This window comes from Nymphaea colorata, chromosome 3, assembly GCF_008831285.2.
Source record: "Nymphaea colorata isolate Beijing-Zhang1983 chromosome 3, ASM883128v2, whole genome shotgun sequence".
Taxonomy (NCBI): Eukaryota; Viridiplantae; Streptophyta; class Magnoliopsida; order Nymphaeales; family Nymphaeaceae; genus Nymphaea; species Nymphaea colorata.
The window spans coordinates 20,344,195-20,370,836 of NC_045140.1; the positions used below are offsets into that span (position 1 = coordinate 20,344,195).

At 39.3% G+C, this 26,642-nt stretch overlaps 1 protein-coding gene across 4 annotated transcripts in view; it reads right to left on the reverse strand.

Annotated features, from left to right (window-relative positions):
* Window positions 1-1,358: 1,358 nt before the first annotated feature.
* LOC116250712 (endoribonuclease Dicer homolog 4) overlaps window positions 1,359-26,642 on the reverse strand; it is a 45,677-nt gene continuing 20,393 nt past the window's right edge. The window contains exons 16-25 of one of the 4 annotated variants that reach the window (XM_031624560.2): window positions 26,140-26,576; window positions 22,686-22,786; window positions 22,016-22,218; window positions 21,651-21,860; window positions 19,122-19,592; window positions 18,774-19,046; window positions 5,503-5,829; window positions 3,742-4,012; window positions 3,433-3,553; window positions 1,359-1,871 (exon numbers count right to left, since the gene is read on the reverse strand). In XM_031624560.2, coding sequence (XP_031480420.1) covers window positions 1,649-1,871; window positions 3,433-3,553; window positions 3,742-4,012; window positions 5,503-5,829; window positions 18,774-19,046; window positions 19,122-19,592; window positions 21,651-21,860; window positions 22,016-22,218; window positions 22,686-22,786; window positions 26,140-26,576 — 2,637 coding nt within the window. In that variant the 3' untranslated portion in view covers window positions 1,359-1,648. The other 3 variants (XM_031624559.2, XM_031624561.2, XM_031624562.2) reach the window with 3 other exon arrangements.

Here is a 26,642-nt window from a genome sequence, read left to right on the forward strand (position 1 = left end):
GGGGAGGCGTCCCCCTTTATGCGTCCCGCGCCCCAGCGCGGCAAGGAACAGCTCTCGCCAAACCTCCGGCCCCGCCTTGCTCGGTCCGTTCACCGTTGAGAACGGGACAGCTGGCTCCCAATCATGTGGGCCCGCTTTCTCCTCCCCCTCTCAAGCCCTCTCCGTTGGGGCCTCCTGTGTGGTCCGCCTCAACGCTAGCGAGCTGTTCCCTTTTTTAAAGTGCACGCTCAGTTTTAACGGGCTCGTGCTCCCACACACGCACGACATGAAAGTATACGTGCCAAATCGGACATGCTCTGATATATTTAAACGTTCCACAATTGGGCAACTTGAATTATATATATATATATGAAAAATGTGCTTTTAACTTGTTTCCCGAAACCGTTTTATTCTTCTTACCAAACAACCTCTGGCACTGGTCACAAATGGAGCAAAGTCCATGAACTGCCTCTGAATCTCCGATTTGCTTGTCTCGGGAAAATCAGAGACGTGAGACCTATAAGTGAAATTACAATCGAAAGTAGTCTCCTAAAGAAAAATTTACCTAACCGTGGCCTGCAAGCGCTAACAACCGACTAATTTTATCCTCTACACAAGCAGAACCAACACCTGCTAGCCAACTAAAAAGTCAGACTTCCTACATTCAAATGTGGTTGTACTCTGTCCGGCACTGTTAATCGAGCACGTACTTTTGATTGTGCGGTAGGTCCCACCCCTACAAGTTGTCTTTTGATGCATTGCTTCTTCAATACAACCCATTGCACATTCAGTACCTCCACTTTAAAGTCATAGATGCTTTCTTGAGCCTCAATGAGGGGACATTGGAAACTAATTAAGTCACACCAACTCGCACGTGCCCCCAACGTTTTCGACCACGCATCAACCATGTAAGAGAGTTAACATAAGAGAAGGCGGCCAAGCAAAGAAGACATGCTTGACCACATAATAAATAACGCTCATCCCAAGTTGACGAATTTTGTCTCGTGTTGCTATTGAGTGCCAGGCTTCATGCTTGATCTAACTGGAGAGGGAGGCCTAAATAATCGATTTTTGAATCACCGACTGTACACTCGAAGACTAGCGTTGCCCTTTTCAAAGTACACATTCACATTAATAACTGAGTACCTAGCTTCGTTTTTTGATATTTCATGCTAACCTGATGAATGACGAGCATCATTTTCAGAGTGCCTGCTCCAAACAAATAAAAATCGTTGGAATATTAAAGACGGTACCTCAAAAGTGGATCGGGTTTGGTGCTCTTTTTATGATCATGGTGATTCCATCTACAACATTACTTAGGAAATGATAAAGCAGGTAGAAATGATAAATTACTTAGGAAATGATAAAAGCAGGTAGCCTTGTCTAAAACCACAAGAGAGGCTAAACTTAAAATTTATGAAACAAGATTTTTTTCCAAGTTAGAGGTCAGGCACATCATCTGATAATATATGATTTTCCATTTTTGGCAATATTTTGACATCACAATATTGTTGATAACATCAATTGGTTGAAGTAGAAACAATATCAGGATCTTGTGAATGTAGAAGATATTTGTGACTATGGCTGAAATTACCGCGTGCTCCCTGTCGATGCTACTTCCTGTGGCATGCTTAGATGTATCTCTCTTCTTCCGTTCTCATCAAATCATTCAAATAATAGAAGGGCACTTCACTTTGATTAGGGAAAGCTGCACTGGTACTTCCAAACCAAAGCAGTGCTTCGTAGGTAAAACATATTCACAGAAGTGAACCCAATTAGCCTTGATGCTGGAGCCACCATAATGCACCTTCCGCAGCATGGTCAGCTGCATCTTTCTTCTTTGCCTTGGGTTCACTAAAGCATTCAAGTGTTGTACTAGTGGCACCCAGTACCTGGACAGACACCTTGAATGTGAACCTGGGTAATACATGAATAATCCTGGTTATGGTAAAATGAGATGAACTTCCAACAACAAGATTATCTGAAATCCTATCAAATAAGTCGATAACAGATATACCAAAAAAACAAAACATGAATAAGGAAAAAAAACTAACAGATACTATCTCGATTGATTCCCAAGGAAAGTATAAAAGGTCATTTAGGCAACTCATGTAAAGGAAACAACCCCAGTAATCTCTAAATTGCATTTCGTAAATGACATTTGAAATTAAATATATAGTAACAAATTTCAGTCAAGAATATTCTCCAGCCCAGTAATAATAAAGAACACCGTTGGTCATAATATCTCTTATTGATCTATGATCTCAATCAAAACCCCACTACCAGAAAATTTTGTACGAGAAAAATCAAAATTTACAAATTAGTTCTTGTGCAGTATATATTAGGCTACCGTAACCATCAGAATCAATGGCATGAAAAACCTCACGCATGACAGTTTGCAATATGTAAACCCTAATAAAATGAGAATCAGCCTCATAAAGAAATATTTAAATATTTACATAAAAGGAAACAACCCCTCTTCATAATATGTGTGTGTGTGTGTGTGTGTGAGAGAGAGAGAGAGAGAGAGAGCTAGTCTATGTTCCCTAAATGCATCGAACTAACTAATATGTTTAGAACTGAGTATAGGGAGAATGAGCAATAAAAAGGAACATGAGGCAGGGTGCAAAGAGGAACGCAGTGAGAAAGTAAAAATCCTGATGATCCCTCCAAAGACCTACGGAAGGAAATCTATAGGCCAATTTCAATTTCCTATTTGAGTTGGGATTCAGGAGACACAATCTCTGTGTAAAGATGGAATGCCAACTTAAAAGCAATTTTCTAACATAGAAGAGATGAATCGTGCTTTTTTTCCCTTTAATTTTCTTGATAAGGGACTACTAATAGGCTAAATCAGCATTCCTTTGATTCAACCTCAGACCCACTTGATAGCGAACATCTTCAAAGAGAATGAAGTTCTTTAGCAATAGTATCTGTTGCATCTTTTCACCAAGAAATCAGCAACAACGATGACATCTATAACACAACAGCAGATAGAAGAGGACATCGATGCCCAGGCTGAGTGCATCAAGGGAAGGAGGGAGATGAAAGAAGGTGGACAACTGTGCAGAGGAACGAAAAGGAAAAGAGTTTGCCAGAAGATGGAAATACAGTAGAAGAATTTGTCTTCCCTTAGAGAAAATTGTTGTCATATATTACATAATAGCTTAAGGATTTGAACTTCGAGTCCTGCAACAACTATAAAGATGATCTCAGATGAGTGCTGAAGGACAAGGAGCCAACCCAAACATGCTTGTTATAATGATTGCCTGTTAAGGCCCTTGTCAGAACTATTCCGTAAACAAATTACTCAATTGCTGCATACATGCATTCAAGATGTCTAAATGAAAAATATAAGACATCATAAAATAACAGAAAAGAAATAGGGAAAAAAAAAAGTCCGTTACTACATGCTGCAGTTTGATGCAAAAAACTTGGACACTATTTTCTTACAATTTCATATGACTTGGTCCTTCATCCTTGTAGCATATATATGATGGACATTCCCAAGACTGTGCTGAACAAAGCTCAAACAGGCGAGATTTGGCTGGTTTAAACTGCATTGCATGATCACCTGAAAAAGAAGGCTGAAGGCTATAATCACATGGATGACATCCACCCCAAATAATTAAAATTCAGTTTCTTGATCTGTATCTTGAATAATTGGAACTCAATGCATCGTATTTCTGAGTGCTGCCTGACCATGAAATTTTCTGGAAAATGATCAGGAGAAGCTTACGTTGCATCTAAAGTTGGAATTACCTATTTTCTTTGCAACCTTGTGGCAATCTGCTTCACTGAGAACACTTGGATTTATTTTACATTGAATGTCGGAATTGACAGTTTGCATATCAGTGTTACATCTATCAAAAGGCTCACACATTTCATTGGGTGATGAGTTCTTCAATGCCAAAATTTTTGATCCATCTACTGGAATTGGATTCTCATCAAAGCCAATAAGCACTGGCTTCTGTCTGCCTTGGGATTTTGCAATTTTCTTTAAGGATTTAAGCATATGGCTGTATCCATAATCCTGAACAAATTTAGATAAGGAATTAAAAAGAGGTTGTAAAAGAAACAACACATATAATACCTTGGAGAAACTTTTTCCCAAGGAGGCAAAAAGTCATCCTAAATCAACTAAATAGGAATATAAGAAGTATGAAGAAATATAACTTAAAAAAAGCAAAATTGAACTTCAGAAATATCACTACAATAATGCACCAGCAACAGCTCAACAATAACTGTTAAGGAATAAAGATTGACTGTCCAAAAAGAAAACTCAAAAAGTAACAAAAACAAGAAGCCAAAGATACTAATTCAAAAAGGGGAAAGCTTCATCATGCCATGAGTTAAAGCTAACTAAACCCACAAAAAAAAAATTATGACAGAATCCACTAGGGAAGAAGGCAAAAAGAAAAAATGATGCAACTAGTCCACAGAGGAACTTTTTGCTAAGCCAAAAGTATTCTAGCTAAAAATCTGTTGCACAAAATACCGCTTAGATCAGTGATATGGATCTCAGAATCTTAATTCTTAACACATCTGCATGTTCCAATCAGAAGCGGGAAGTGAAACAAGAATTTTTGCCCTTTCAGGATAAACCGTGATGATCAATGTACCCAGAGAATAATCTCAAACAGAAGTTAGTAAGGCACCATCTTTTCAGCTAGCAATCACTTGATCACTAATGCTAGAGAAAGTAGACAAACAATATCCAATCATGAATGTCAATATTATACAATGATAGCAAGGAGATGGATTGGAAAAGGGTGAAAAGCATATTCCTGTAGATAATATACAAATATAAACTGCATGATGAAACTCGGCTTACACCACTCACTGAAACTAATTCAAGATTTCGTGTATGCATGTGAGCATGTGCTTGTTTGGGGTGGGTGTGTGTGTGTGTGTGTGTGTGTGTGTGTGAGAGAGAGAGAGAGAGAGAGAGATTTTCTTTTCCGTTTGGTGAAGGGGGGAAGTTCTTTTCAAGGCACGAGTACAAAGACAAAGTTGAGGAGCATCCAGGCTTCCCATGTTCTGAACCTGCACAAAATGTTGAAGGGCCCTGGATGCATGTCAGCTCTATTGTTGGATCCTGCACTTAGCTCTGAGGCTGCACCCCAGAGAAAAGCAAACGGAAGAGGAAGTGATCAGTTGCTTCGTTAGTGATATAAAGAGTAACCGAATAATAGATGGCTCACTTTAGTACTTATATTCAGAGATAAAAGGACAGCAGAGAACCAAATTACTACTTTATAACTATGTGTCTAAAACATACATCATCTATTAAAATGTGCACCAAATAGACCGCAACAAGGCTCCACGCAATATTGTTTGCACCAATGGTATATCCATTTTTTTCAACATTTTATGTCAACATAAAATACTACGTAACCACAAGTAGCATGCATGTGTGCACACACCTAAATAGTGAAAAGCATTCATAGATAAGAACGATATTGAACATTTAGCAGAACATCACAACCGGAATTAACAACAGAAATTATTGCCAACTATTACCTTTAATTTCTTCAAAGCTTCTTCAGCAGCCTGTCTTTCAGCAGCCTTTTTATTTCGATTAGTTCCATGGCCAACCAAGAAAGTATCTCGCACATTTACCTTTGCCTGGACAGAGAAAACATCCTCAACCTTTGAAGCTGGGAAACTTAATTGGAATTTGTGAGATTGGCAGAGTTCTCGAAGTGTCCTGACAGGATTCAGCTTCAAGCTAGATAAATTCATAAGTGGGTCCAAGATGGGCATCATGGTCTCCCAAACAAGGTTCAAATCAAACCCAGAATCTAGAAGGATAGCACCAGCACAAGATTCTACCAAGTCTCCTAGAACCTGGAAGTAGAATAGCAGTAATCAGCAAAAGTATGCAATCACAGAACTCTGAAACTCAAAACTGAAAAAGTGACACTGGAAAAGAAAAGAAAAACTCCAAAACAGCTTATGGAATGTGAATCAAACAAGAAGCAAGATGGTTTTCTAAAAATTAGTTATTTTTATATCGTATGGTTTTCATCAATGTGCAAGACATGGTATAAAATGTAAACACTAACAAGAATACAAACAAAGCAAAAGCATCTGGAAAATTACAAAAAGATTCTTTTGTTCTGATTCCTACTATCCATATTGTTAGAATATAGTGTAATGGGGAACCGGGTCCATATCTGAACTCGGTCCTATGGGGCACGGATACCGAGGCAGGCTCGGTATCCTAGGCAGCACTCTTTCTCTCCCTCCTATATATTCTTCACTTACATGTAATTGTTGAGTTAAGTGAATGTTATTTTCTCTCTCCTAGGGTTGCGGTTTGCCCCTAGGTCAGAGCTTCCCCGTGGTTTTTCACCTCTTTCTGAGGTTTTCCACGTATACTGTGTGTGTTTTCTCTACTCTCTCCTTGTGGTTCGTGTTTCTACATGGTATCAGAGCCACCGCGTGTGAGATCGTTGGTGTGCAAGTAGTGTTTTTCCGCCGTTCACGTGCCGCCCCCGTTGCCGTTTCCAGCACCGCCGCCGACACTGTTCCCAGCGCCGCTGCCGTCGTTGTTTCTACTGCTGTCGCCGACCAGGAACGCCGTCCAGGGACACCGCCGCCGTCCGGCACCACCGTCGCCGTCCGGCACCACCGTCGTCATCTTTCCCAGCGCCGTCGCCGGTGTGGATCTCTTCTTTGCTGCCGCCGTTCCCAGCGTCGTCCTGCCTTGCCCTGCTGCCGTCACCGCTCCCAGCGCCGCCGTCGTTATCAGCGCCGCCCTGCCCTGCTGCCGTCACAGGTCCCAGCGCCACCGTCGACTGGGATTTCTCCGCTGCCCTCTTCTTCCGCGTCGTTGCCGGCTGTCTTGTTTTCGCCGCCGGCCAGTTGTGACCTTCTTTGGGGATTGCCATGGCTGACGCAGTGATTTCCAAGCTTGATGATGCCCTGGACACGGGCAGCAATACCAAGGGTGAGAACTTGCCTGTTCATGTCACCTCCATTCGGCTGAACAAGGACAACTATCTCTCGTGGTCTACTGCCCTAGAAATCGGCATTACTAGTCGTGGTCGCCTGCACTATATCACTGGCGAGAAGCCTCCACCTTCTAAAACTGATTCGCAATGGCCGACCTGGGCTTTGGAAGACAGTCAGGTTAAAGTATGGATTATTAGTTCGGTCTCCGCAGATATTCAGCCTTTGATCTTGCGTAAATCGACTGCTTATGATATGTGGACTGTTCTTGCACGTATGTATGGTCGTAAAAAGCGTGTTTTACGTGCATATCAAATCAAACGTAGCATATATGCTCTTAAACAGGGTGATTTATCTGTTGCCTCCTTCTATGCCGCCCTGAAGACCAAATGGGAGGAACTTGACTATCATGTGAATGATGACTGGAAATGTGGTGTAGATCATGCCCTGTATTGGGAAAAGGAATGGATGGACCGCACCTTTATCTTCCTTGGAGGCCTGCGTGATGAGTTTGAAACCATTCGGAGCCAGATTCTTAACTGTGATGAGATTCCTGGAATCGAAGAGGTGTATGCTCGTATTGAGTCTGAGGAGCAACGGCGCCAGATTATGCATATTGACTCCCATCAGGGGAGCTCTCCAGCAGCCTTTGTGAGTCATACTTCAGGGACAGGGCAGCGTCCTACTCGACGATGCAGCCATTGCAACAAAGTGGGTCATTCTGTTGATTTTTGTTGGGATCTTCATCCTGAGAAGCGTCTCGTCCGAGGTCGTCCTCCTCCTCATCGCCGTGCTCCTTCTGTGCCCGAGCCTTGTCCAGGGTCGACCAATGTTGCAAAATCCAAGCTCTCCTCAGATCAACTTAGAGAGTTGCAAGCATACATTAGTCGTTTGTCTACCCAGGATGATGCTTCTACTTCTGAGGGGGCTAAGTTAGCCCAGGCCCTAGTCGCTACAAGTGATCAAGGTAATTCCTCCCTCGGTGATTGGATTGTTGACAGTGGGGCCACTCATCATATGACAGGGGACCCTACAATGTTTCAAGAGTACAGGTTGACCTCTGGGCAGCAGCGTGTGGCTATGGCTGATGGTTCCTCTATCTCTGTGGCTGGAAAAGGGAGTTTATCATTACTGAACAAATATTGTCTTCATAATGCCCTACATGTTCCCAACATTCCTGTCAATTTGTTATCTGTCAGCAGTATTACCAAAGAGTTAAACTGTAATCTAATTTTCTCTGCTGATCGTTGTTTACTGCAAGACTTGGGGACGGGGCAGAAGATTGGGATTGGTTCGGTTATTGATGGCCTCTACAGACTGCCCGTACAAGTTGCTTCTGCTTTGATTTCAGCCACCAGTGGACAGTTGCCTGGCATGGCGGACAGATCCATCATTATGCGTTGGCACGAGAGACTTGGTCATCTTCCATTCCCGTTGCTTAAAAAGTTGTTTCCTAGGATGTTTCATTCTGTTTCTTTGGACACCTTCGTCAGTTGTCTAAACATGTTAGGGCCTCGTATCCTATTTCATTCAATAAAGCCAACCGTCCTTTTGCTTTGGTTCATTCTGATGTTTGGGGTCCTTCGAGAGTACCCACTTGTCGTGGCTTTCACTATTTCATGACTCTTATTGATGACTACTCCCGGTGTACGTTCGTGTATCTGTTGAAAGAACGTAGTGAAGTTCCCGACATTGTCAAAAACTTTGTGGCATTTGTTGAAACTCAATTCCAGACCCCTGTTCAGACCCTTCGTACTGACAATGCTCGAGAGTATGTCTCCCAATCCCTTGATGACTTCCTGCGAAGCAAGGGTATTATACATGAAACATCCTGTAGCTACACACCTCCTCAAAATGGTGTGGCTGAAAGGAAGAACCGTCATTTGTTAAATGTCACCCGGGCCATTATGTTTCAACGTCATGTCCCTAAGCGGTACTGGGGTGATGCACTTCTCACTAGTGCTCATCTCATTAACCGTATGCCTACTCGTGTGTTGAATGGTCATTCCTCTTATTCTGTTTTGTGGCCTACTCAGAATCCCTGGCCTTTGACCCCTCGAGTGTTTGGGTGCGTTTGCTTTGTCCATGATTGTTAAAATATAAATCCTTCACCAGCACGTTGAAGAGGAGTCTCTTAGGATTCTACCTCCTTGTAGAATGTGTTAAAATATTTAATGTCCTTGTAACATGTGAAGAGTCTCCTAGGATTCTATGTTGTAGTTAATATCCTTGTTATATGGGAAGTCTCCTAGGATTCTATGTTGTAGTTAATATCCTTGTAATATGTGAAATCTTTTAGGTTTCTATGATGTAATTAATGTCCTTGGAGCTTGTGAAATCTCCTAGGATTCTACGATTGGAGACTCTTAGAATTCTGAAAATGGGATTATAAATAGAGGCCGTGCAAACCATTTTGGCTACGGCTTCTTCTCCTCAGTTTCTTCTTGTTTTCATTCTCTCTCTCTCTCTCTCTCTCTCTCTCTCTCTCTCTCTATCTTCCTGCGTGAGTGCTGTTTTCGGGTTACAGATATTGGTGCTACATTTCTATCATGGTATCAGAGCGCCAGGTTACGTTATCTCTACCAACGAAATGCCCAAACAGGTCTGAACTGGTTAGAACTCTTTTCTCATCTTGTCTCTATCCTGAATTTACTTTTCTCTTGCGCAATTCTTGTTCCTTTTTCTTCTTGCTTACCCAAGGACACATCTTGTTATATCGTGTCTTATTTCCCTCTCATCTTCTACCTATATACCATTCCTTTCTGCTGTCATGGAAAACTTTTCGCATTCTAGCATGTCCTCAAGTTTTCTTCCTCACCTTATTACCAAAAAACTCAACCATGAGAATTATCTGATCTGGAAAAGGCAAATCATGCCTTTCATAAGAAGTCAAGGCCTCTTTGGACATCTCGATGGTTCAACAAAGGCTCCACCAATATCCGTCTTACAGGAAATAAAAAATGAGGCAGGAGAAGTTATTGCTGTTCATGAAGACAACAATCCTGAACATGCTATGTGGATGAGACGTGATCAAAGTCTGGTTGCGTATATTTTGTCCACTTTATCTCAACAAGTGTTACTTTCAGTTTCTGATGATTGTACTGCAGAAGAATTATGGGAAACCCTTGCTGATACCTTTTCCCAAATATCAGAAGCTCGAATTATGTACTTAAAGAAAGAATTTCAGAATTTGAGCAAAGGTTCAACGTCTATCATGGATTATTTGGGGCGTATTAAGGCCGTCGCAGACCAACTTGCTGCCTCAGGGAATAACATTTCTGATAAGGAAAAGGTGCAGCAAATCTTGAATGGACTTGGGCATGATTATCATGCTTTTATTACAGCTCTTGAGGTCCTTCCTGTTCTGCCTTCCTTCAACGAACTACAAGGTAAACTTCTCCAACATGAAATGAATATGAAAAGAGTCATTGAAAGGACTGATCAAGGGAACTCCCAAAATGTGTTGGCTATGAATGTAAAGTTTGGTAAGAGCCATGGGAACTCCAACCATGGTGGTCATGGCATTCTACCAACACCACATAACCAAGGTATGTCTCCTTTGGATACTTCAAGAAAAATACCAATTTGTTTTCAGTGCAACAAGAAAGGACACATGAAGGCACAATGTTGGTTTAATCCTCAAAATAAAAACAAAGGGGTAAGACATGATTATAAACAAGGAGGACAAAGTTCTAAATCCACCGCTGAAGATATGCAACAGCTATTGATGGCCGCATTCTCAAAGATGACTATAAAGCAAAATGAGCAGGGAGAATGGTTCTTGGATTCAGGTGCAGCTACCCATGTGACAGGAAATGCAGGTAAATTGACTAACTTATCCCCTCATTACGGTAGAAGTTGCATTATAACAGGTGATGGAAAATCTCATCCTATTACACATATTGGAAATGCACATATTCCATTGTCATCCTCGTCTCTATCACTGTCTAATGTTGTTCTTGCTCCCAATATCAAAAAGAACATCATATCCATTTCTAAACTCATTGATGATACAAGCTCTTCTGTTGAATTCACACCTTCTTCTGTCTATGTCAAGGACCTCCAAACGAAGAAAATGTTCGCTAGAGGGGAGCGTCAAGGGAATATGTACGTCCTCAAGGAATGTCTACCCAAGGATTCATCCACTTTTGATATAGGATTGAAGACATTTTCTCTTTCTCATAATGCGTCATCAGTGCCAAGTTCTTGCCATTTTCAATCAAAAGTAAGGGGCCCTAACCAATTTTTGGAGTTTGATTTGTGGCATAGTCGGCTAGGACACTGTGGTCGACATTTCATTGAAAAACTTGTCACAGATAGTCTCATTCCAAGATCAAGTTTACCTCTTACTTCAAGTGTCAAAAAATGTTCAAGTTGTGGACTTTGTAAGAGTCATGTTTTACCTTTCCATAATATAAATCAAAGGGCTTCCAAACCTTTTGAAACTATTTTTTCTGATGTATGGGGGCCAGCCCCTATTGATTCCATGTCTGGGTCAAGATATTATGTCTTATTCATTGACTCTTACTCACGTTTCACCTGGATTTACTTCATGAAACACAAATCAGAAGTACCTCACATATTTCGAAACTTCTATGCCATGATTCAAACTAAATTTTCATCCAATGTGGTGCATTTTCAATGTGATGGAGGGGGAGAATATTCCTCGCTTGATTTTATTGAATTTCTACGTGAAAAAGGGATAACTAGACAAATTTCCTGCCCTTACACACCACAACAAAATGGTGTAGTTGAGCGAAAACATCGACATATAGTTGAAAGCGCCATGAGCATGATGCATGATACTAATGTGCCCATTTCCTTGTGGACTGAAGCCTTCCATACTGCTGTATACATAATAAATTGTTTGCCTATGACACTCTTGATGTCTAAATCGCCATATTTTACACTCTTAGGCAAACAACCTGATTACAAGAACTTGAAGGTTTTTGGTTGTGTATGCTATGTTCACGTTGATGCTGCCTTGAGGAACAAGTTTCAAGACAAAGCTATTCAATGTAGATTCGTTGGATATGTTGATGAATATAAAGGTTTTCGATGCTATGATCCAACAACTAAACGTATCAAAACTTCAAGAAATGTCATTTTTGATGAACATAGTTTTGATAATACAAATGAAATGTCTATGACCATTGAATCTTATGATCCCTGGACCAGTACACAGTTATTCAATGCAGATCCTGTTATAGAAAATGATGTGCCTCAAAGTGAAGATTCAGAGAGAGCAATACAACCGTCGGATATGGCTCAAAGTGAAAATCAAGAAGATCCAACACAGTCATCAAGTCATCACGAAAACAATAATGAAGAACAGAGCAACGATGCACATCGGTATTCGGGTCTTATCTACAGTCGACGACTAAGGGACAGAGATGCTCACAGTGAAGAAGACAACATGCCCCACCTTAGAAGATCCCAACGCATTCGTCATCCCATTCACAGGTGGGTTAGCTATGATTCTTTATCACTTGATTTTCAGTTATTCATGGCAAAAGTTGGCAAGGAGGAAGAACCTACTTCATTTGATCAAGCATCAAAATCACATCATTGGAGAAAGGCTATGAAAGAAGAAATGGATGCCTTGCATGAATGTGGAACATGGGAGATCGTTCCAAGGCCACACGAAAAGAACGTAGTGGGCTCCAAATGGGTATACAAAATTAAATACAAACCTGACGGCAGCATAGAAAGACACAAAGCAAGGTTAGTAGCAAAAGGGTTTACACAACAATATGGAGAAGATTATGATGAGACATTCAGCCCTGTGATCAAAATGGGAACAATTCGCGTGATTATATCATTGGCAGTTGAATATGGATGGAGACTACATCAAATGGACGTGAAGAATGCTTTTCTTCATGGTGATTTAAGGGAGGAAGTATATATGGAACAACCTCCAGGATACACGAAAGGAGACTCTCATGCATGGGTTTGCAAACTAAGAAAATCTATTTATGGACTTAAACAGGCCTCACGTTCGTGGTTTGACAGTTTCTCTTGCAAGATTCAAGAATGTGGTTTTCGGAGATGTCCTCTAGATCACTCTCTTTTCATTTATCGAAAGGAAAACATATTTACTTTACTTCTTATATATGTTGATGATATTGTTATCACAGGCAATTCAGAAAAACACATAGAAGAAGCTAAAGTTTTGATGATGCAAAACTTCAAAATGAAAGAGCTTGGTGATTTACGATTCATTCTTGGAGTGGAGATTGATAGGCACAATAATCGCCTCACATTGACACAACAGAAATACACGTTGGATCTGTTGAAAAAGTCAGGTATGTCTGATTGTAAGCCTGTTGGAACTCCTAGTGTTCTAAATCAAAGACTAAGTGCTCAAGATGGGGAGTTATATGAAGATCCTACGCAATATCGAAGTATTGTTGGGGCACTTCAATATCTTACATTTACTAGACCAGATATTATATATGTTGTGAATCAAGTATCCCAATTTATGCATGCACCTAGAGATACTCACATGGATGCTGTCAAAAGAATATTAAGATATCTTAAAGGGACAGCAGGAGATGACTTAGTTTATGGTAAGAGTGAAAATATAACTACTGGACATCAACTTATGACATTCACAGATGCAGATTGGGCTGGAGATCCCGATCAAAGAAAGTCCATTTCTGGTTTTTGTATTTTCATTGGACGTAATCTTGTGTCTTGGAGTTGTCGAAAGCAAAAGGCAGTAGCAAGATCCAGCACTGAAGCTGAATACAGATGCATGGCTGCAGGTACTGCTGAAGTTACATGGGTTAGACATTTGCTAGAAGACATTGGAGAAAAGATTAAAACATCAATGTTAATGTGCGATAATCAAAGCGCTATTAACATTGCCTTTAATCCCGTACAACATGGTCGAACAAAGCACATTGAGATTGATCAACACTTTGTTAGACAAAAGGTGGAAGACAAGGAGATTCAGCCTATTTATGTTCGTACAGATGAACAAGTTGCAGACTTATTTACAAAAGGATTAACAAAGGAACGATTCTGGTTTCTAAAAGGCAAGTTGTACATGGTGCAAAACCATGTACAACTTGAGGGAGGGTGTTAAAATATAAATCCTTCACCAGCACGTTGAAGAGGAGTCTCTTAGGATTCTACCTCCTTGTAGAATGTGTTAAAATATTTAATGTCCTTGTAACATGTGAAGAGTCTCCTAGGATTCTATCTTGTAGTTAATATCCTTGTTATATGGGAAGTCTCCTAGGATTCTATGTTGTAGTTAATATCCTTGTAATATGTGAAGTCTTTTAGGTTTCTATGATATAATTAATGTCCTTGGAGCTTGTGAAATCTCCTAGGATTCTACGATTGGAGACTCTTAGAATTCTGGAAATGGGATTATAAATAGAGGCCGTGCAAACCATTTTGGCTACGGCTTCTTCTCCTCAGTTTCTTCTTGTTTTCATTCTCTCTCTCTCTCTCTCTCTCTCTCTCTCTATCTCTATCTTCCTGCGTGAGTGTTGTTTTCGGGTTACAGATATTGGTGCTACATTTCTATCAATGATCATAGTCCCACTCTCAAGAAACTTGATCCTCGGTCCATCAAAGCGGTCTTTTTGGGGTATTCCTCCACTCAGAAGGGATACAAGTGTGTTGACCTTAGCACTTCCAGAGTATATGTCTCCAGGGATGTTACCTTTCATGAACATGTGGCATACTTTCCTGCGACTCCTCTTCAGGGGGAGTGTCTAGGTGACAGAAGGGAAGAGTATTCTTCGCATCAGTTGACTCAGTTCATGGATTTCTTGGATTATACAGTTAGTTCTCCAAGTGTGGAAGACGTTGTCAGGAAGGACAGAGACAGTCAGATGGAGGGGGGCCCTGTGGAAGAACAGCAGTCTCGAGGTCACTTATTTGGTCAGGTTTACAGCAGGAAGAAGAAGGATGTGATGGAAGATGTCGATGTTGCCAATCCCAATCTTCCCAATCTTGTGACCTCCCCGGATGATCCAAGTCCAATGAATGAAGAACTTCCCATAGCCCTGCGCAAGGGCACCAGGTCATGTACTTCTCATCCTATTCAGAGATTTGTTTCATATGCTAAACTCAGTAAAGACTACAAGTGCTTTGTTACCTCTTTATCTGTGGTTGTTATTCCCAGGTCAATGGAAGATGCCAGGAAGGATCCTAAATGGCTACAGGCCATGACAGAGGAGATGGACGCCCTGGAAAAGAACAGTACGTGGGAGGTTGTTGACATCCCCAAGGGAACTCACTTAGTTGGTTCCAAGTGGGTGTTTAATGTGAAGTACAAACCTGATGGCACTGTAGAACGCTATAAAGCCCGCCTTGTTGCTAAAGGGTTTAGCCAGAAATATGGGATTTGACTATCTTGAGACGTTTGCTCCCGTGGCGAAACTGAAGACCGTAAGGGTCATCCTAGCTCTTGCAGTGCAGAAGAAGTGGAGCATGGACCAACTTGATGTCAAGAACGCCTTCTTGAATGGTCACCTTGAGGAAGAAGTCTATATGAGCATGCCGCCTGGATATGCTCGGAACGGGAAGTGTTGCTATCTCAAGAAAGCTTTGTATGGTCTCAAGCAGTCCCCTAGAGCGTGGTTTGAAAGACTAAGGGTTGTAATGAAGACTAATGGGTATAAACAGGGAAATGGTGATCACACCCTCTTTATCAAGCAGAGAAATGGTCTGGTGAGCCTTCTACTTGTATATGTTGATGATATGATTGTCACAGGTGACGACGAAAGGGAAAAAAGGAAGATGAAGGAAACGTTAGCTGCAGAATTCGATCTCAAAGATCTGGGCAAACTAAGGTATTTCTTGGGAATTGAGATCGCGCGATCTGAGACTGGGCTTGTTATGAGCCAAAGAAAATACACTCTGGATCTTTTAAAAGAGACAGGTAAACTGGGATGCAGGCCCTTTCTTACCCCAATGGAGTCTGGCACAAGAATAAGTATCAAATCTGGGACTATCTTGGATGAGGAAGGAAAAGGGAGGTATCAGCGGCTGGTTGGTAAACTTATTTATCTCACTCTTACTCGCCCAGATATTACGTATGCTGTGGGTGTGTTAAGTCAGTTTATGCATGCCCCTACTGATTGTCATTGGAAAAGTGCTGAAAGAGTATTGGGATACTTAAAGAATGACCCAGGGAAAGGATTGCTCTACACTCGACAAGATCGACTAAGTATTGAAGGATACTCTGATGCCGACTGGGCAGAGGATGCACAGATACTAGGAGGTCTACCACAGGATACTGCATCTTTCTTGGAGGTAACCTTGTGGTCTGGAGAAGTAAGCGACAAGAAGTTTGTTCCAGGTCCAGTGCTGAGGCTGAATACAGGGCGGTTGCTATGGGGGTTACAGAGATGCTATGGCTCAAAATTCTTTTGGCAGATATTGGGGTTAAAATGGAAGAGAAGATGAGGATGTATTGTGACAACAAGTCTGCTATTAACCTGGCAAATAATCCGGTCATGCACGACAGGACTAAACATGTGGAGATCGATCGCCACTTCATACGGGAACGCATAGATTCAAAGGAGTTGATTCTGCCCTATATGAAGTCTGAAGATCAAGTTGCAGATGTCTTAACTAAGTCTTTATGTACATCTCAATTTGAGAAAAATGTTAGCAAGCTTGGCATGTTTGACATGTATGCCAAGCTTGAGGGGGAGTGTTAGAATATAGTGTAATGGGGAACCGGGTCCATATCTGGACCCGGTCCTATGTGGCACGGATACCGAGGCAGGCTCGGTATCCTAGGCAGCACTCTTTCTCTCCCTCCTATATATTCTTCACTTACATGTAATTGTTGAGTTAAGTGAATGTTATTTTCTCTCTCCTAGGGTTGCGGTTTGCCCCTAGGTCAGAGCTTCCCCGTGGTTTTTCACCTCTTTCTGAGGTTTTCCACGTATACTGTGTGTGTTTTCTCTACTCTCTCCTTGTGGTTCGTGTTTCTACATAAAAACTATTGACGGATCTTATGGTTTGGGTCCGGGTCTGACCCGGTCCAGTATGTCCTAATTAGGGCATACTTATATCATTGTAACCCTAATCTTAACGATGAATGAAAATCTTAAGAGAGAGAGAGTCTGGCGGCTAGTGGGCACTGGCTCCTCCTCGTCCGTGGTTTTTTTCCTCTTGTTGAGGGTTTTTCCACGTTACATCGTGATCGTCGTTTTCTTTCTCTCCTTGTTCGTGTTTCTACAAAAACTATCCTCACTGATACATGAGCACGAGTACATCCGTTGTGCTCCACATGTCACAGCTGGAAGGGACCAAGTCATCGAGACACACCATCCAAGGCATGATCTATATCCATTCAAGTGAAAGTGCCTAATTTCCACTACATCATAATAGTCATCCCTCATAGACTAGTCCTTCCACATTAAACAGACAAGCTTATTTTCCATTTCCAGAACTGGAACCAACTGACATGCTCTTGAGAAGATACTCCAATTAGTCCAATCTACCCCTCCTACAGTTATTTATTCACTATATTTCAGACACTGGCGCCCTTTCAGATATTGTTCTTGAGAAAGAACTGAATATGTACTGCCATGCACCTCTTTTTGTGCATCATGTTGAGATGCACATTGCAAAAATGTGCCTTCTCTCAGACACGGACAAATTCCTGTTCATCTTGCTCTGAGATAATTCTTCTGAAAGGGTGGAATCCTGCTCATGCTCAATTATGTATCTCTTGGTCTACTTGAACATTGAAACTCACTAGATAGATCGTCCGTTATGGTACACTTGTATGTTGGTTAATTACTATGTGACAGGAAAACATTCAGAGTTTCAGACTGGTCAAATTTGCAGTCAAGCATCGTAAGCCCAAAAGATTGAATAGAACAAATTTCATAACAATGATTATAGTAATCTTCCTCAATGAAGTCGGCTCATTAGGGAGAATTGTATCCCTGGAGAACAGTACGGGCATGCATGCACCTTTTGGTACACATGGTTCAAAAAAGTCCCCCCCCCCCCCATGATGGACAAGTTTATTTTTATTTGTACTTTCCACAAAATGAGATTTGGCCTGCTCTCCTAACCTAAGAAATGGAACTTAGCTCATTAAAAATCTTTTCCTGATGCAGTCTTTCATTGATATCCAAGTTGTGATGCCATTTTCTTGTTCCTGAATGGGCCTCTTCATTATTTAAGTTTATGCTCTACAGCAGATATAGACTCCCTCAAATTCCATTTGTTCATATAGGACAAATGGCCTTACTGCCACCTTTTTTCTCCTTACAATCTTTTTCATGCCTCCAACCAACCAAATATTTGAAAGTTTTGAACATATTCATCACATTGTACCTGTATTTATTAATAAAGTTAAGTTTATCAGATAATATTTATCTTTCATAAAGATTGACTCATTTGAGCATTTCAAGCTCCAAGTTATTCACTGTCAAAAGCCTAATGATTGCAACCATTAAATCATACAAGAAAAAGCAAATGCGTCAAAAGAACAATATAGAACTCAAATTGACAGAACAGCAATTATGCTGTTACACAGAAGGTGCTGGTGTGCAGGTATGACTCCCAAAGTCAGAAATCTGAACACAATGCATATATGTTATTCATCACACTTTGCAAATGGACAAATCTGCTGCAGCCTCAAATCATAAAGCAATAAAGGTTTACAGGTCATGTATCCTATTCCTATACTGTCAGAAAAGAGAATTAGAGATACAGGTGACAGACAATCATTTAAAGAGATAAACTAATAAAATTTTCCAGGAACAAGCTGCTAGACCCAAAAAATGATGTTTAGTGCAATCAAAAGTAAAAGTGAATGAGAAAAGAAAATAAAGTTGAGGTTGGACCTTTGGACACTTAGGCTCATGTGCCAAATCTCTTTCTGAAGCAGGTGCTTGGACAAAATCCACAAACTTGTTGATCAACTCAGAAAGAGCACTTGAGCCATTGATGAGATATGAATGAAGGGAACATCGAACAGCCACATGTGCAAAGAAATTATTATTTACTGTTAACGCTCTTAAATCTGTTAATTGCCCCGGCTTAATGTTTGGATAAGATGAGTACAAGTATGACATAATAAGATAATCTACAGCAGCATCTCCAAGAAACTCGAGCCTCTGTTCAAAGGCATAAACTGCAATCAGTACATATTTTCTCTGCAACATTCAGTCTAGTGAGACTTTCATGCTAACCTGATAGCACCCTCCGTTATGCTTGCCAGTCGAAGAAGGATGGGTAAATGCCTGAACAAGCAATCCCTTATGCCGAAATTTGTAGCTTAATAAATTCTCTAATGACTCACAATCCACGAGATCCACCTGAGTCGATTTTCTCTGACTCTTCGGCCATGCACTGTGAACATCTTCAGGATCAAAGCTAACGGCAATCCCCATCCATTCAAGAAAAGCAAGTGCAGCCTTGAACCCAGAGTCAACTATAAAAGCGCCAACTAGAGCTTCTACAACATCTGCAATAGTTTTCCTGAACAGTATCTGATGAGACTTGCTGCACTTGATTGCAGAGGAATCTGCTCGATATTCAAATTCTCCATTTTCATTCCGACCATGAATCTTGGCTTCTGAATCACTGTCACACATCTCAGTATGCAGACGCCCATATGCAAAAAAATTGCATGGGTTAAAACATTGATCACGGATGTATACCTGAACGGGAAAAGGGCAAGAGATTAAAGAAGTTAGACGTGCCATGGTAGAAACATAGGATGCTTTTTTATATATGTGTTTTCATGAAATCAACCTTGCCTAATATTAGATGGCAATGAGACAAGCATAAACAAGACAGAGATAAAGCTGCATATTTTGAAGTTATCCAACACATAGTGCAATAAAGCTTTGATAAACTACTATACATGCCCATGAAGCTAGCAACACAGATCACTTTAGGTGATAGATGACTTAGTATCTTTGTTTTTTAATGAGTTTAACCTAAACAAATTACTGTCATCTGTATATTGGTCAACTACTTGGAGAGATCTTGTTATTCCGCTGTAAGACATAAACTCCAGATCCCTCCATTAGACATTGAAATGTCTGCATCATAATCTTCAGCTTGACCTTCTAATTTTGAGCATCAAAAATTGCATATTGTCCCCATTAATCACATTCTTTATTGAATAGAAAAGACAGATTCATTCACTTTAGATGCTGAGCAAAAAGTTAAGAATTCTATCATCCCCGAGTGCCATAAGTTCATCTCAATGACATTTCAGCTATGTGACACAGGTACACCAGTTTTGCCCAGGTACCCGTGTCGGTACGTGGGTACGGCGACACAGGTACGGGGTACGGCTGCATTTTAAAACTTTTAAAATTATATTTTCAAACTTAATTTTTTCTCTAATTTTTTATTTTTCCCTTCTTTTATATTTCCCTTCCAATAAGATTCTACATTTTCCTCTCATTTTTCTTTAATTTTGAGATTTTTTGAAGATTATAAGACTATTAATGTTTTTTTTTTCATTTTATCATTTTTGAGAATATAAAATTTGTGTACCCGCGTACCCACAATTTTCAAAATTGCCCTGTCCGAACCCGTACTAGGGTACCCGAGCCCGTATCGTACCCGCACCCACGTGATAGCATTTTAGTAAGCTTTGGCATGCATTGGCACCACAAAGAGGATAGCATTTCAATACGCTCTGGCCTGTAGTTGGCACAACAAAAAGGGCCAACCATATTTGATCATTTAATCAAAGGATAGCATATTTGCAGATAAACAATATTGCAAGCCATTCATCCTGAGGTATTAGATTATATCCAGCAAGTGAACTAGGTACTCATCTAGAATGACCTGGTACTCTTCAAAGAAAAGAAAAAGGAAATAAGTACTACATATGATGTCGCATCACATTCAATTAAGGAATACAAGTTATGGTCCCAGAAAAAAAAAACAAAAAACTCCAGGAAAGACCTTCTTCATATTGCCTACCACTACCAGTTTCACTTCCACCAGACAATAATGTTGAGAACATAGTCACAAAATCGTTCTTCAGTCCCAATCTACGAGGCATTTCTCAGAAACCTTCATATGGTTGTTTTTCTTAGGCAAACCTCAGGAACTTATAAAAGATTGAACCAAGAAAATCTAAAAATTAAATGAAGAACTAAAATGAAGACATAAACAATGAAAATATAAGTGACTAAATAAGTAAGACTTCTGCTTCTTCTTCACACAGGGAAGAAATCTTCAAGCAGGCTTCTTCAGTGTAGCAGAGGTTCTTTGCCCTTCATGAAGTCTTCGTGCAAGTTAGCAGCTTCAGGAAAGAAAAGGAGGGCTCATGATGCCCTATTTTGTTTTAAAACCCTAATTTTCTTAAGTACTTAAGTTGCCTTTAAAGTTCAATCTTCACCCTAAGATTTTCTTTACATTTTTTTGTCAATTTTAAAATTTCAAGAGACATGCAGGTGAAAAGGGTTTTGTTACACAATAATTACAACAACTTTGCACAAAATTTATTTTGACAATATTGTGAAAAGATTATAATATTTTCCTAATAAAAATGCTTTCCTTTTTTTGGCCGATAAACCTGCATAAGTTTCAAAACATCTGGGATTTATGACTATAGTTCAAGGATCATACAAGCAAATCATTTAGCATAAAGAAACACTCTAGAAGCTTTTCCAAGAACAGAGTCAAATGATGGTCAAAAGAATATACATTTAAAAGACAAACTACAGGATGTCACTAGAATACCATCTTACCTGCAAGTTTCTCCTAACAGCCAATGTGTACAGATTAAGATTTTTGACAATGCTGGAACGTGTGTCTGTCAGTCGCCCTTCATTTAATGCTTCTTTTGAAAGGAATAGGTGCCTGCTAACAGCATATTTGAGAAATGAATCACCAAGTATTTCTAATCTTTCTAAAGAAAAGCGCTCCAAGCACTTCTCTGTAGTCAAGGCTTCCAAAACCTGCAGACAAGCCCCTACTTCAGGATCAGTAATCTCTCTCATACATTAGAAAAAACTAAAAAGTGAAATATTTCAGCACATGTGAAAGTTAAATTGACTAAAGTAACCAACTCCTCTGTCATTGATAGATATATTTCAGAAAGCATAGGTCTTACACGATTAGCTGTAACTTGGGATCCTTCAGGAAATGAAGCCGATAACAATTCCTTCAGCTCAATCGCAACTAGCAAACTTTCCAGTCTGTGCATTAAAGAAGGCAAAAGTGACAGTGAACTCCCAATATCCTTAGCAAAGTCTTTTATCTTCAAGATGCAAAGTTCGGGGGGGAGCTCTACAAAGCTCTCCTCCTCTTCACGTGCTTCTAGCAACAGAAATGGAATGACAACCAGTCAGTATGCTGTTCAACAGTCTTTTCAGGAGAAGAAAGTTTTTCTCTTGACAACAATTACACATGACAGAACAATCATTATCTAAACACAAGAAAATAAAACAGCCTGCATCAAATAACACAAACAATAGAAATGCAATATTTCTATTTACTATCCACTGTGGTCAGAAGGTAAATAGATGTCTGCAAAAAGATAATAAAATGACTGTCAATGGTGATCAACACATAGAGCAGTCACAAATGAAGTATCATGTACCATAAAGGACCAATAATTAGCTTTTGACATACAACCAAAGAAAAGCATGGTCATTTGGTATAGTGATGCACAACGTGCATGAAGTCCCTTCCTATGTTTCCGGGCTGGTTTGTGTGCATGCTCAAATTTGAGAATTTGAAGAAGATACAAAATCAGCAACAAGGATCTCCACTACCATTACCTGAACTGTTGTCTACACGATTGTACAACAAATTATGCAACGAGCAAAGTTGTTTGGCCTTCAAAAGTGGTTGTTCTGGACATTTCAAGACAATGTCGAACCTGTTGAGAAAGGAAAGACAACATAAGAGGCTCCAACGGCAAACTATGAAAACTATATAATTATGTAAAGAACTTGAAAAATATATATATATAAACTTCCTAGTCCTGTTGGGACTTACAAGAGAATGGTAATCCAGTCCATAGTCACCAATAATGTCTCTGAGTTTTAAACGGCGATGTTTTTCTCAGGTATAATACGGCGAGCTTGAAAAAATAGGAAAAATATGGTAAATTTTTAAAAATTTTAAAAAACTAAAAATAAGAGAAAAATAAAATAAGTGAGAAACTAATAACACAAACATCAAAAGATAAGTAGATTTGCAACAAATAAAAAATAGAAAATGAAAAAAAAAACTGTTTGGCATTAAAAAAAATGAAAAAAAACACGTTAAAAACGTGTTTTTTCTTTTTAAATGTTTTTTTTTTAATGTGTTCTTTTTGTAGTTTTAAACGGCCATTTAATTTATCACATATTTTTCGAAAAAAATGTGTTTTCTGTGACTATGGTCCAGGCCTACAAATAAAACATAACACTGTTGAGAACAAGAAAATAAGTGCAATGAACACCGAAGTTCTACTTCAGTAATAGGTAAAATATTTCTTTTTAATTATTTATGAAAAAACTTGTTAAATTGTTAAATTTGTTTAAATAAAATAATTAACACAAGAATCTACACTAGATGCTGGAAAGTAGAATCACCAGCACCAAAAGAAAGACAAAACAAATGGAAAAATCATGAGCATGCCATTGGTCACACTCTTCCTTAAGTCATATATATATTCATCATGAGAAACCGAGGAATTTCAAAATGGAGTAGCGAAACTCATCACACAACCACCTCAATGACTATGTATCTAGATATGTTATATTTATGTACATATGTATTAACATTATTGTTATTATTATTATTGTTATTACTGTTATTATTATTATTATTAGATACACTATATAAGCTGCAATCTGTATTTTTCTTTTTTCAGTTCTCTATTTTTTCAACTTTCACTTTTTGTATTTTTTTATCTTTTTTTTTACTATTAAGCTAGCTGTTCAAGTCCTAGCAGCTAGTTCAACAATCAGCTGAACTAGCTGCTGGGGCCTGCAATGTGTAGCAGTTGTAAGGTCTTCTCTCCTCCATTTTATATAAACTCCACAAAGATTTACAGTTCAGCATGTTTTCATCCTGTTTATGCCATAATTCAATCATTTTATTCGTCTTGAGTGTCTCAAATATGTGTGGTGGAGTGTTGATCTTTTGCATATAGTTCCTTCTTCTTTAGTCCTTTGTGATTAAGTGTATCTGGCAGACTTGCTGACAATTTGATGTGCTTGAGAAGCATCTCATTACACTATCAAAGATCGGCTGTTAATGACTAAGTGCTTGCCATGGTCATTCTTGTTACTGTCTCTAGAAGCACGCCATCCTTTTGACTCTCCAAATGTGTTTTGAAGAAGCTTCTAATCAAGTGTTCTTCTTTTTGTGTCATTGAAAACAGGCTGAAAAAGAACCCATTCCCATCATTTTAAATTCACTAATTCAATAATTCCTCTTGAGAAGCATCTTCATAGCAACAGGCTTAAGTGACATGCGAGCAGTACAACATGAAAGTCTCAACTAAACTCACAAGTCACAACAGTTCATGGATAACAAAATGATAGCATGGCTCTGAAACAAACAAGACGCAAATAATTGTCGCAGAATAGCAGGATTTATGAATACCATGGATGCGAAGTTTGCATCTCATCTTGTGAAATGACAGAGGCTTGGGTATTTCTTAGAAGTCAATTTGTGCAACAAGAAGGAACAAGACAACTATCTTCAGAAGAAAATAAGGTCAACTAAACAAGGTCAACTAAACAGGGTGAAGGAGTGATAAGGATTACACAAGGTCTTTTATTCTCCCATGGGATGAATGAACTAGTACTCTTAGAATCTTAATGGGAAGGTGGAGGCTGGGGCCATTGAAATGAGGGGAAAAAAATGGAGAGAAAGAAGTGAGAGCTTCATTATTCATAAAGTTTCAATGTTATCAGCAGATGAGCCGCTTGCAGCAAGATAAAGATCATGTTTTCTTGTTGTATAAAGAGCCAGCAAGCATGTGAGAACATATAGACCTCCACAATCTTTTAAAAAATAAAAATACAAGAGGTAGAAGAAGTATCATTTGTCATTTTGGCAAGGAACAGGGACATATTACGCCTGATTGTGTCTAACTGAAAAAAGAAACTGGCCACTCAATGGAAGATGAAACCAAGAAAGAGAAAATGAATAAAAGGAAAATTTATTTCTCAATTCACAATTAGCAGAAACACTCCAAAAGTTTTAAGAAAAACTCTTGATCAACTTCCAAAGTGGCTATATCTTTTGGGGTTCCATCGACCTTTCTTCCTTTCAGTATGAGTTTTTGGGTACTTGACTCATGAGCTTTTCTTTTCATATGCTCTCAATGAGAACATAATAATTTTCTCATTTAGACATTTTATCAGTTTCAGGTTCATTTTCTCATCTATGGTTCATTGGGTGAAAGATTGTTAGTCAAGCAAGCTGATGGGACTTGAAGAAGCCATATAAGACAGAGATGTCTACTACATGGGCTGTTTAGAAATTCCAAGTCAAGATATGTCTGAGGAGCATTTCGTTACACTTTGATGCAGAATGAAAACAGAATCAAATCTTGTAACTGGATCTAGTTAGTTTTTAATACTTGTAAATGAATCCAGATCCGCAATCCCATCCCTTTCTCTATATAAACAGACGTTGGTCCATTTTGTATGGACGGTCAAAAAGGTTGAAGTTGAAAGAAATGAAATGCAAGCTTTTCTTAGTTTCCTTTGTTCTTCCATTTAGTTTTGTCATTTGCTTGAAGTAGTTTGTTGTTTTTCTCTCCTGTTATTCTTCCCTTTCGTAAGTTATAATTAGTGTTAAGCATAGTTTTAGCTTAGTCTTGAATGCAGTTGGATTAAGATCAGTTAATCTTGATCCTTTTTGCATTACACTTGGAGCATTTATTGACAAAATCCTAAATGATGTCAACATTTTCAAGACTACTTTACATGAATAAAGCTCATTGTCACATCTACCAATGACCCAAGAACAGGAAAAAGAATATCCATGATTGTACAACCAGATAGTTAAAGGATCATCATTATCAAAATGCTTGATGATCATTGCCAGTACAGTTCTTTTCCTAAAAGTAAATGTCAAAATCAATCAACAGATGCATGAAAGTTTGAAATATGCAGTGAGCAACACTGGTGCATGACCAACCATGAAAATTTGCTTCTTGTTACCCAAAACTTCCAGTGAATTGGTTCAAAGAAAAAGGAAAAAAAAACAGCAAGGTATATTACTTACTTGTTCAAGAAGTACTCAGCATAATTTAAAGCTTTTGAATCATTGAATGTGCTATATCCGTTCATTTGATGAAGAATATCACTGATAAAGAAGAATCGACCATTATGGGGTGTAAATACCAGGCTGTCCAAGATTTCACTTTCAGCTACAGGACCGTTAGCCAATTGCAAAACACTGGAACCATTAAGAGACTGATCCAGAATATTTCTTTCTTGGTTAAATGTAGGAGATGATAAACAATTTCTCACTGTACCCCAGTCTACTGTCAATCGATCATCAGTATCTTCAACTTGTTTAAGAGGTAGCATCAAATAGTATGTTGAAGAGCTCAATTGGCATGAATCATGCTTACCCAATTGAACATAGTTATCTCTAAGCTCTGACCTGTCAAGCATGAGTTTGAGGCACATTTCTTGAAATCTCCCACCCTCCATCCTCTGCCAACATTACAAAATAAGGAAATATGAAAAGGGATAAATATAAATTCATAGTCTGTTCTACCT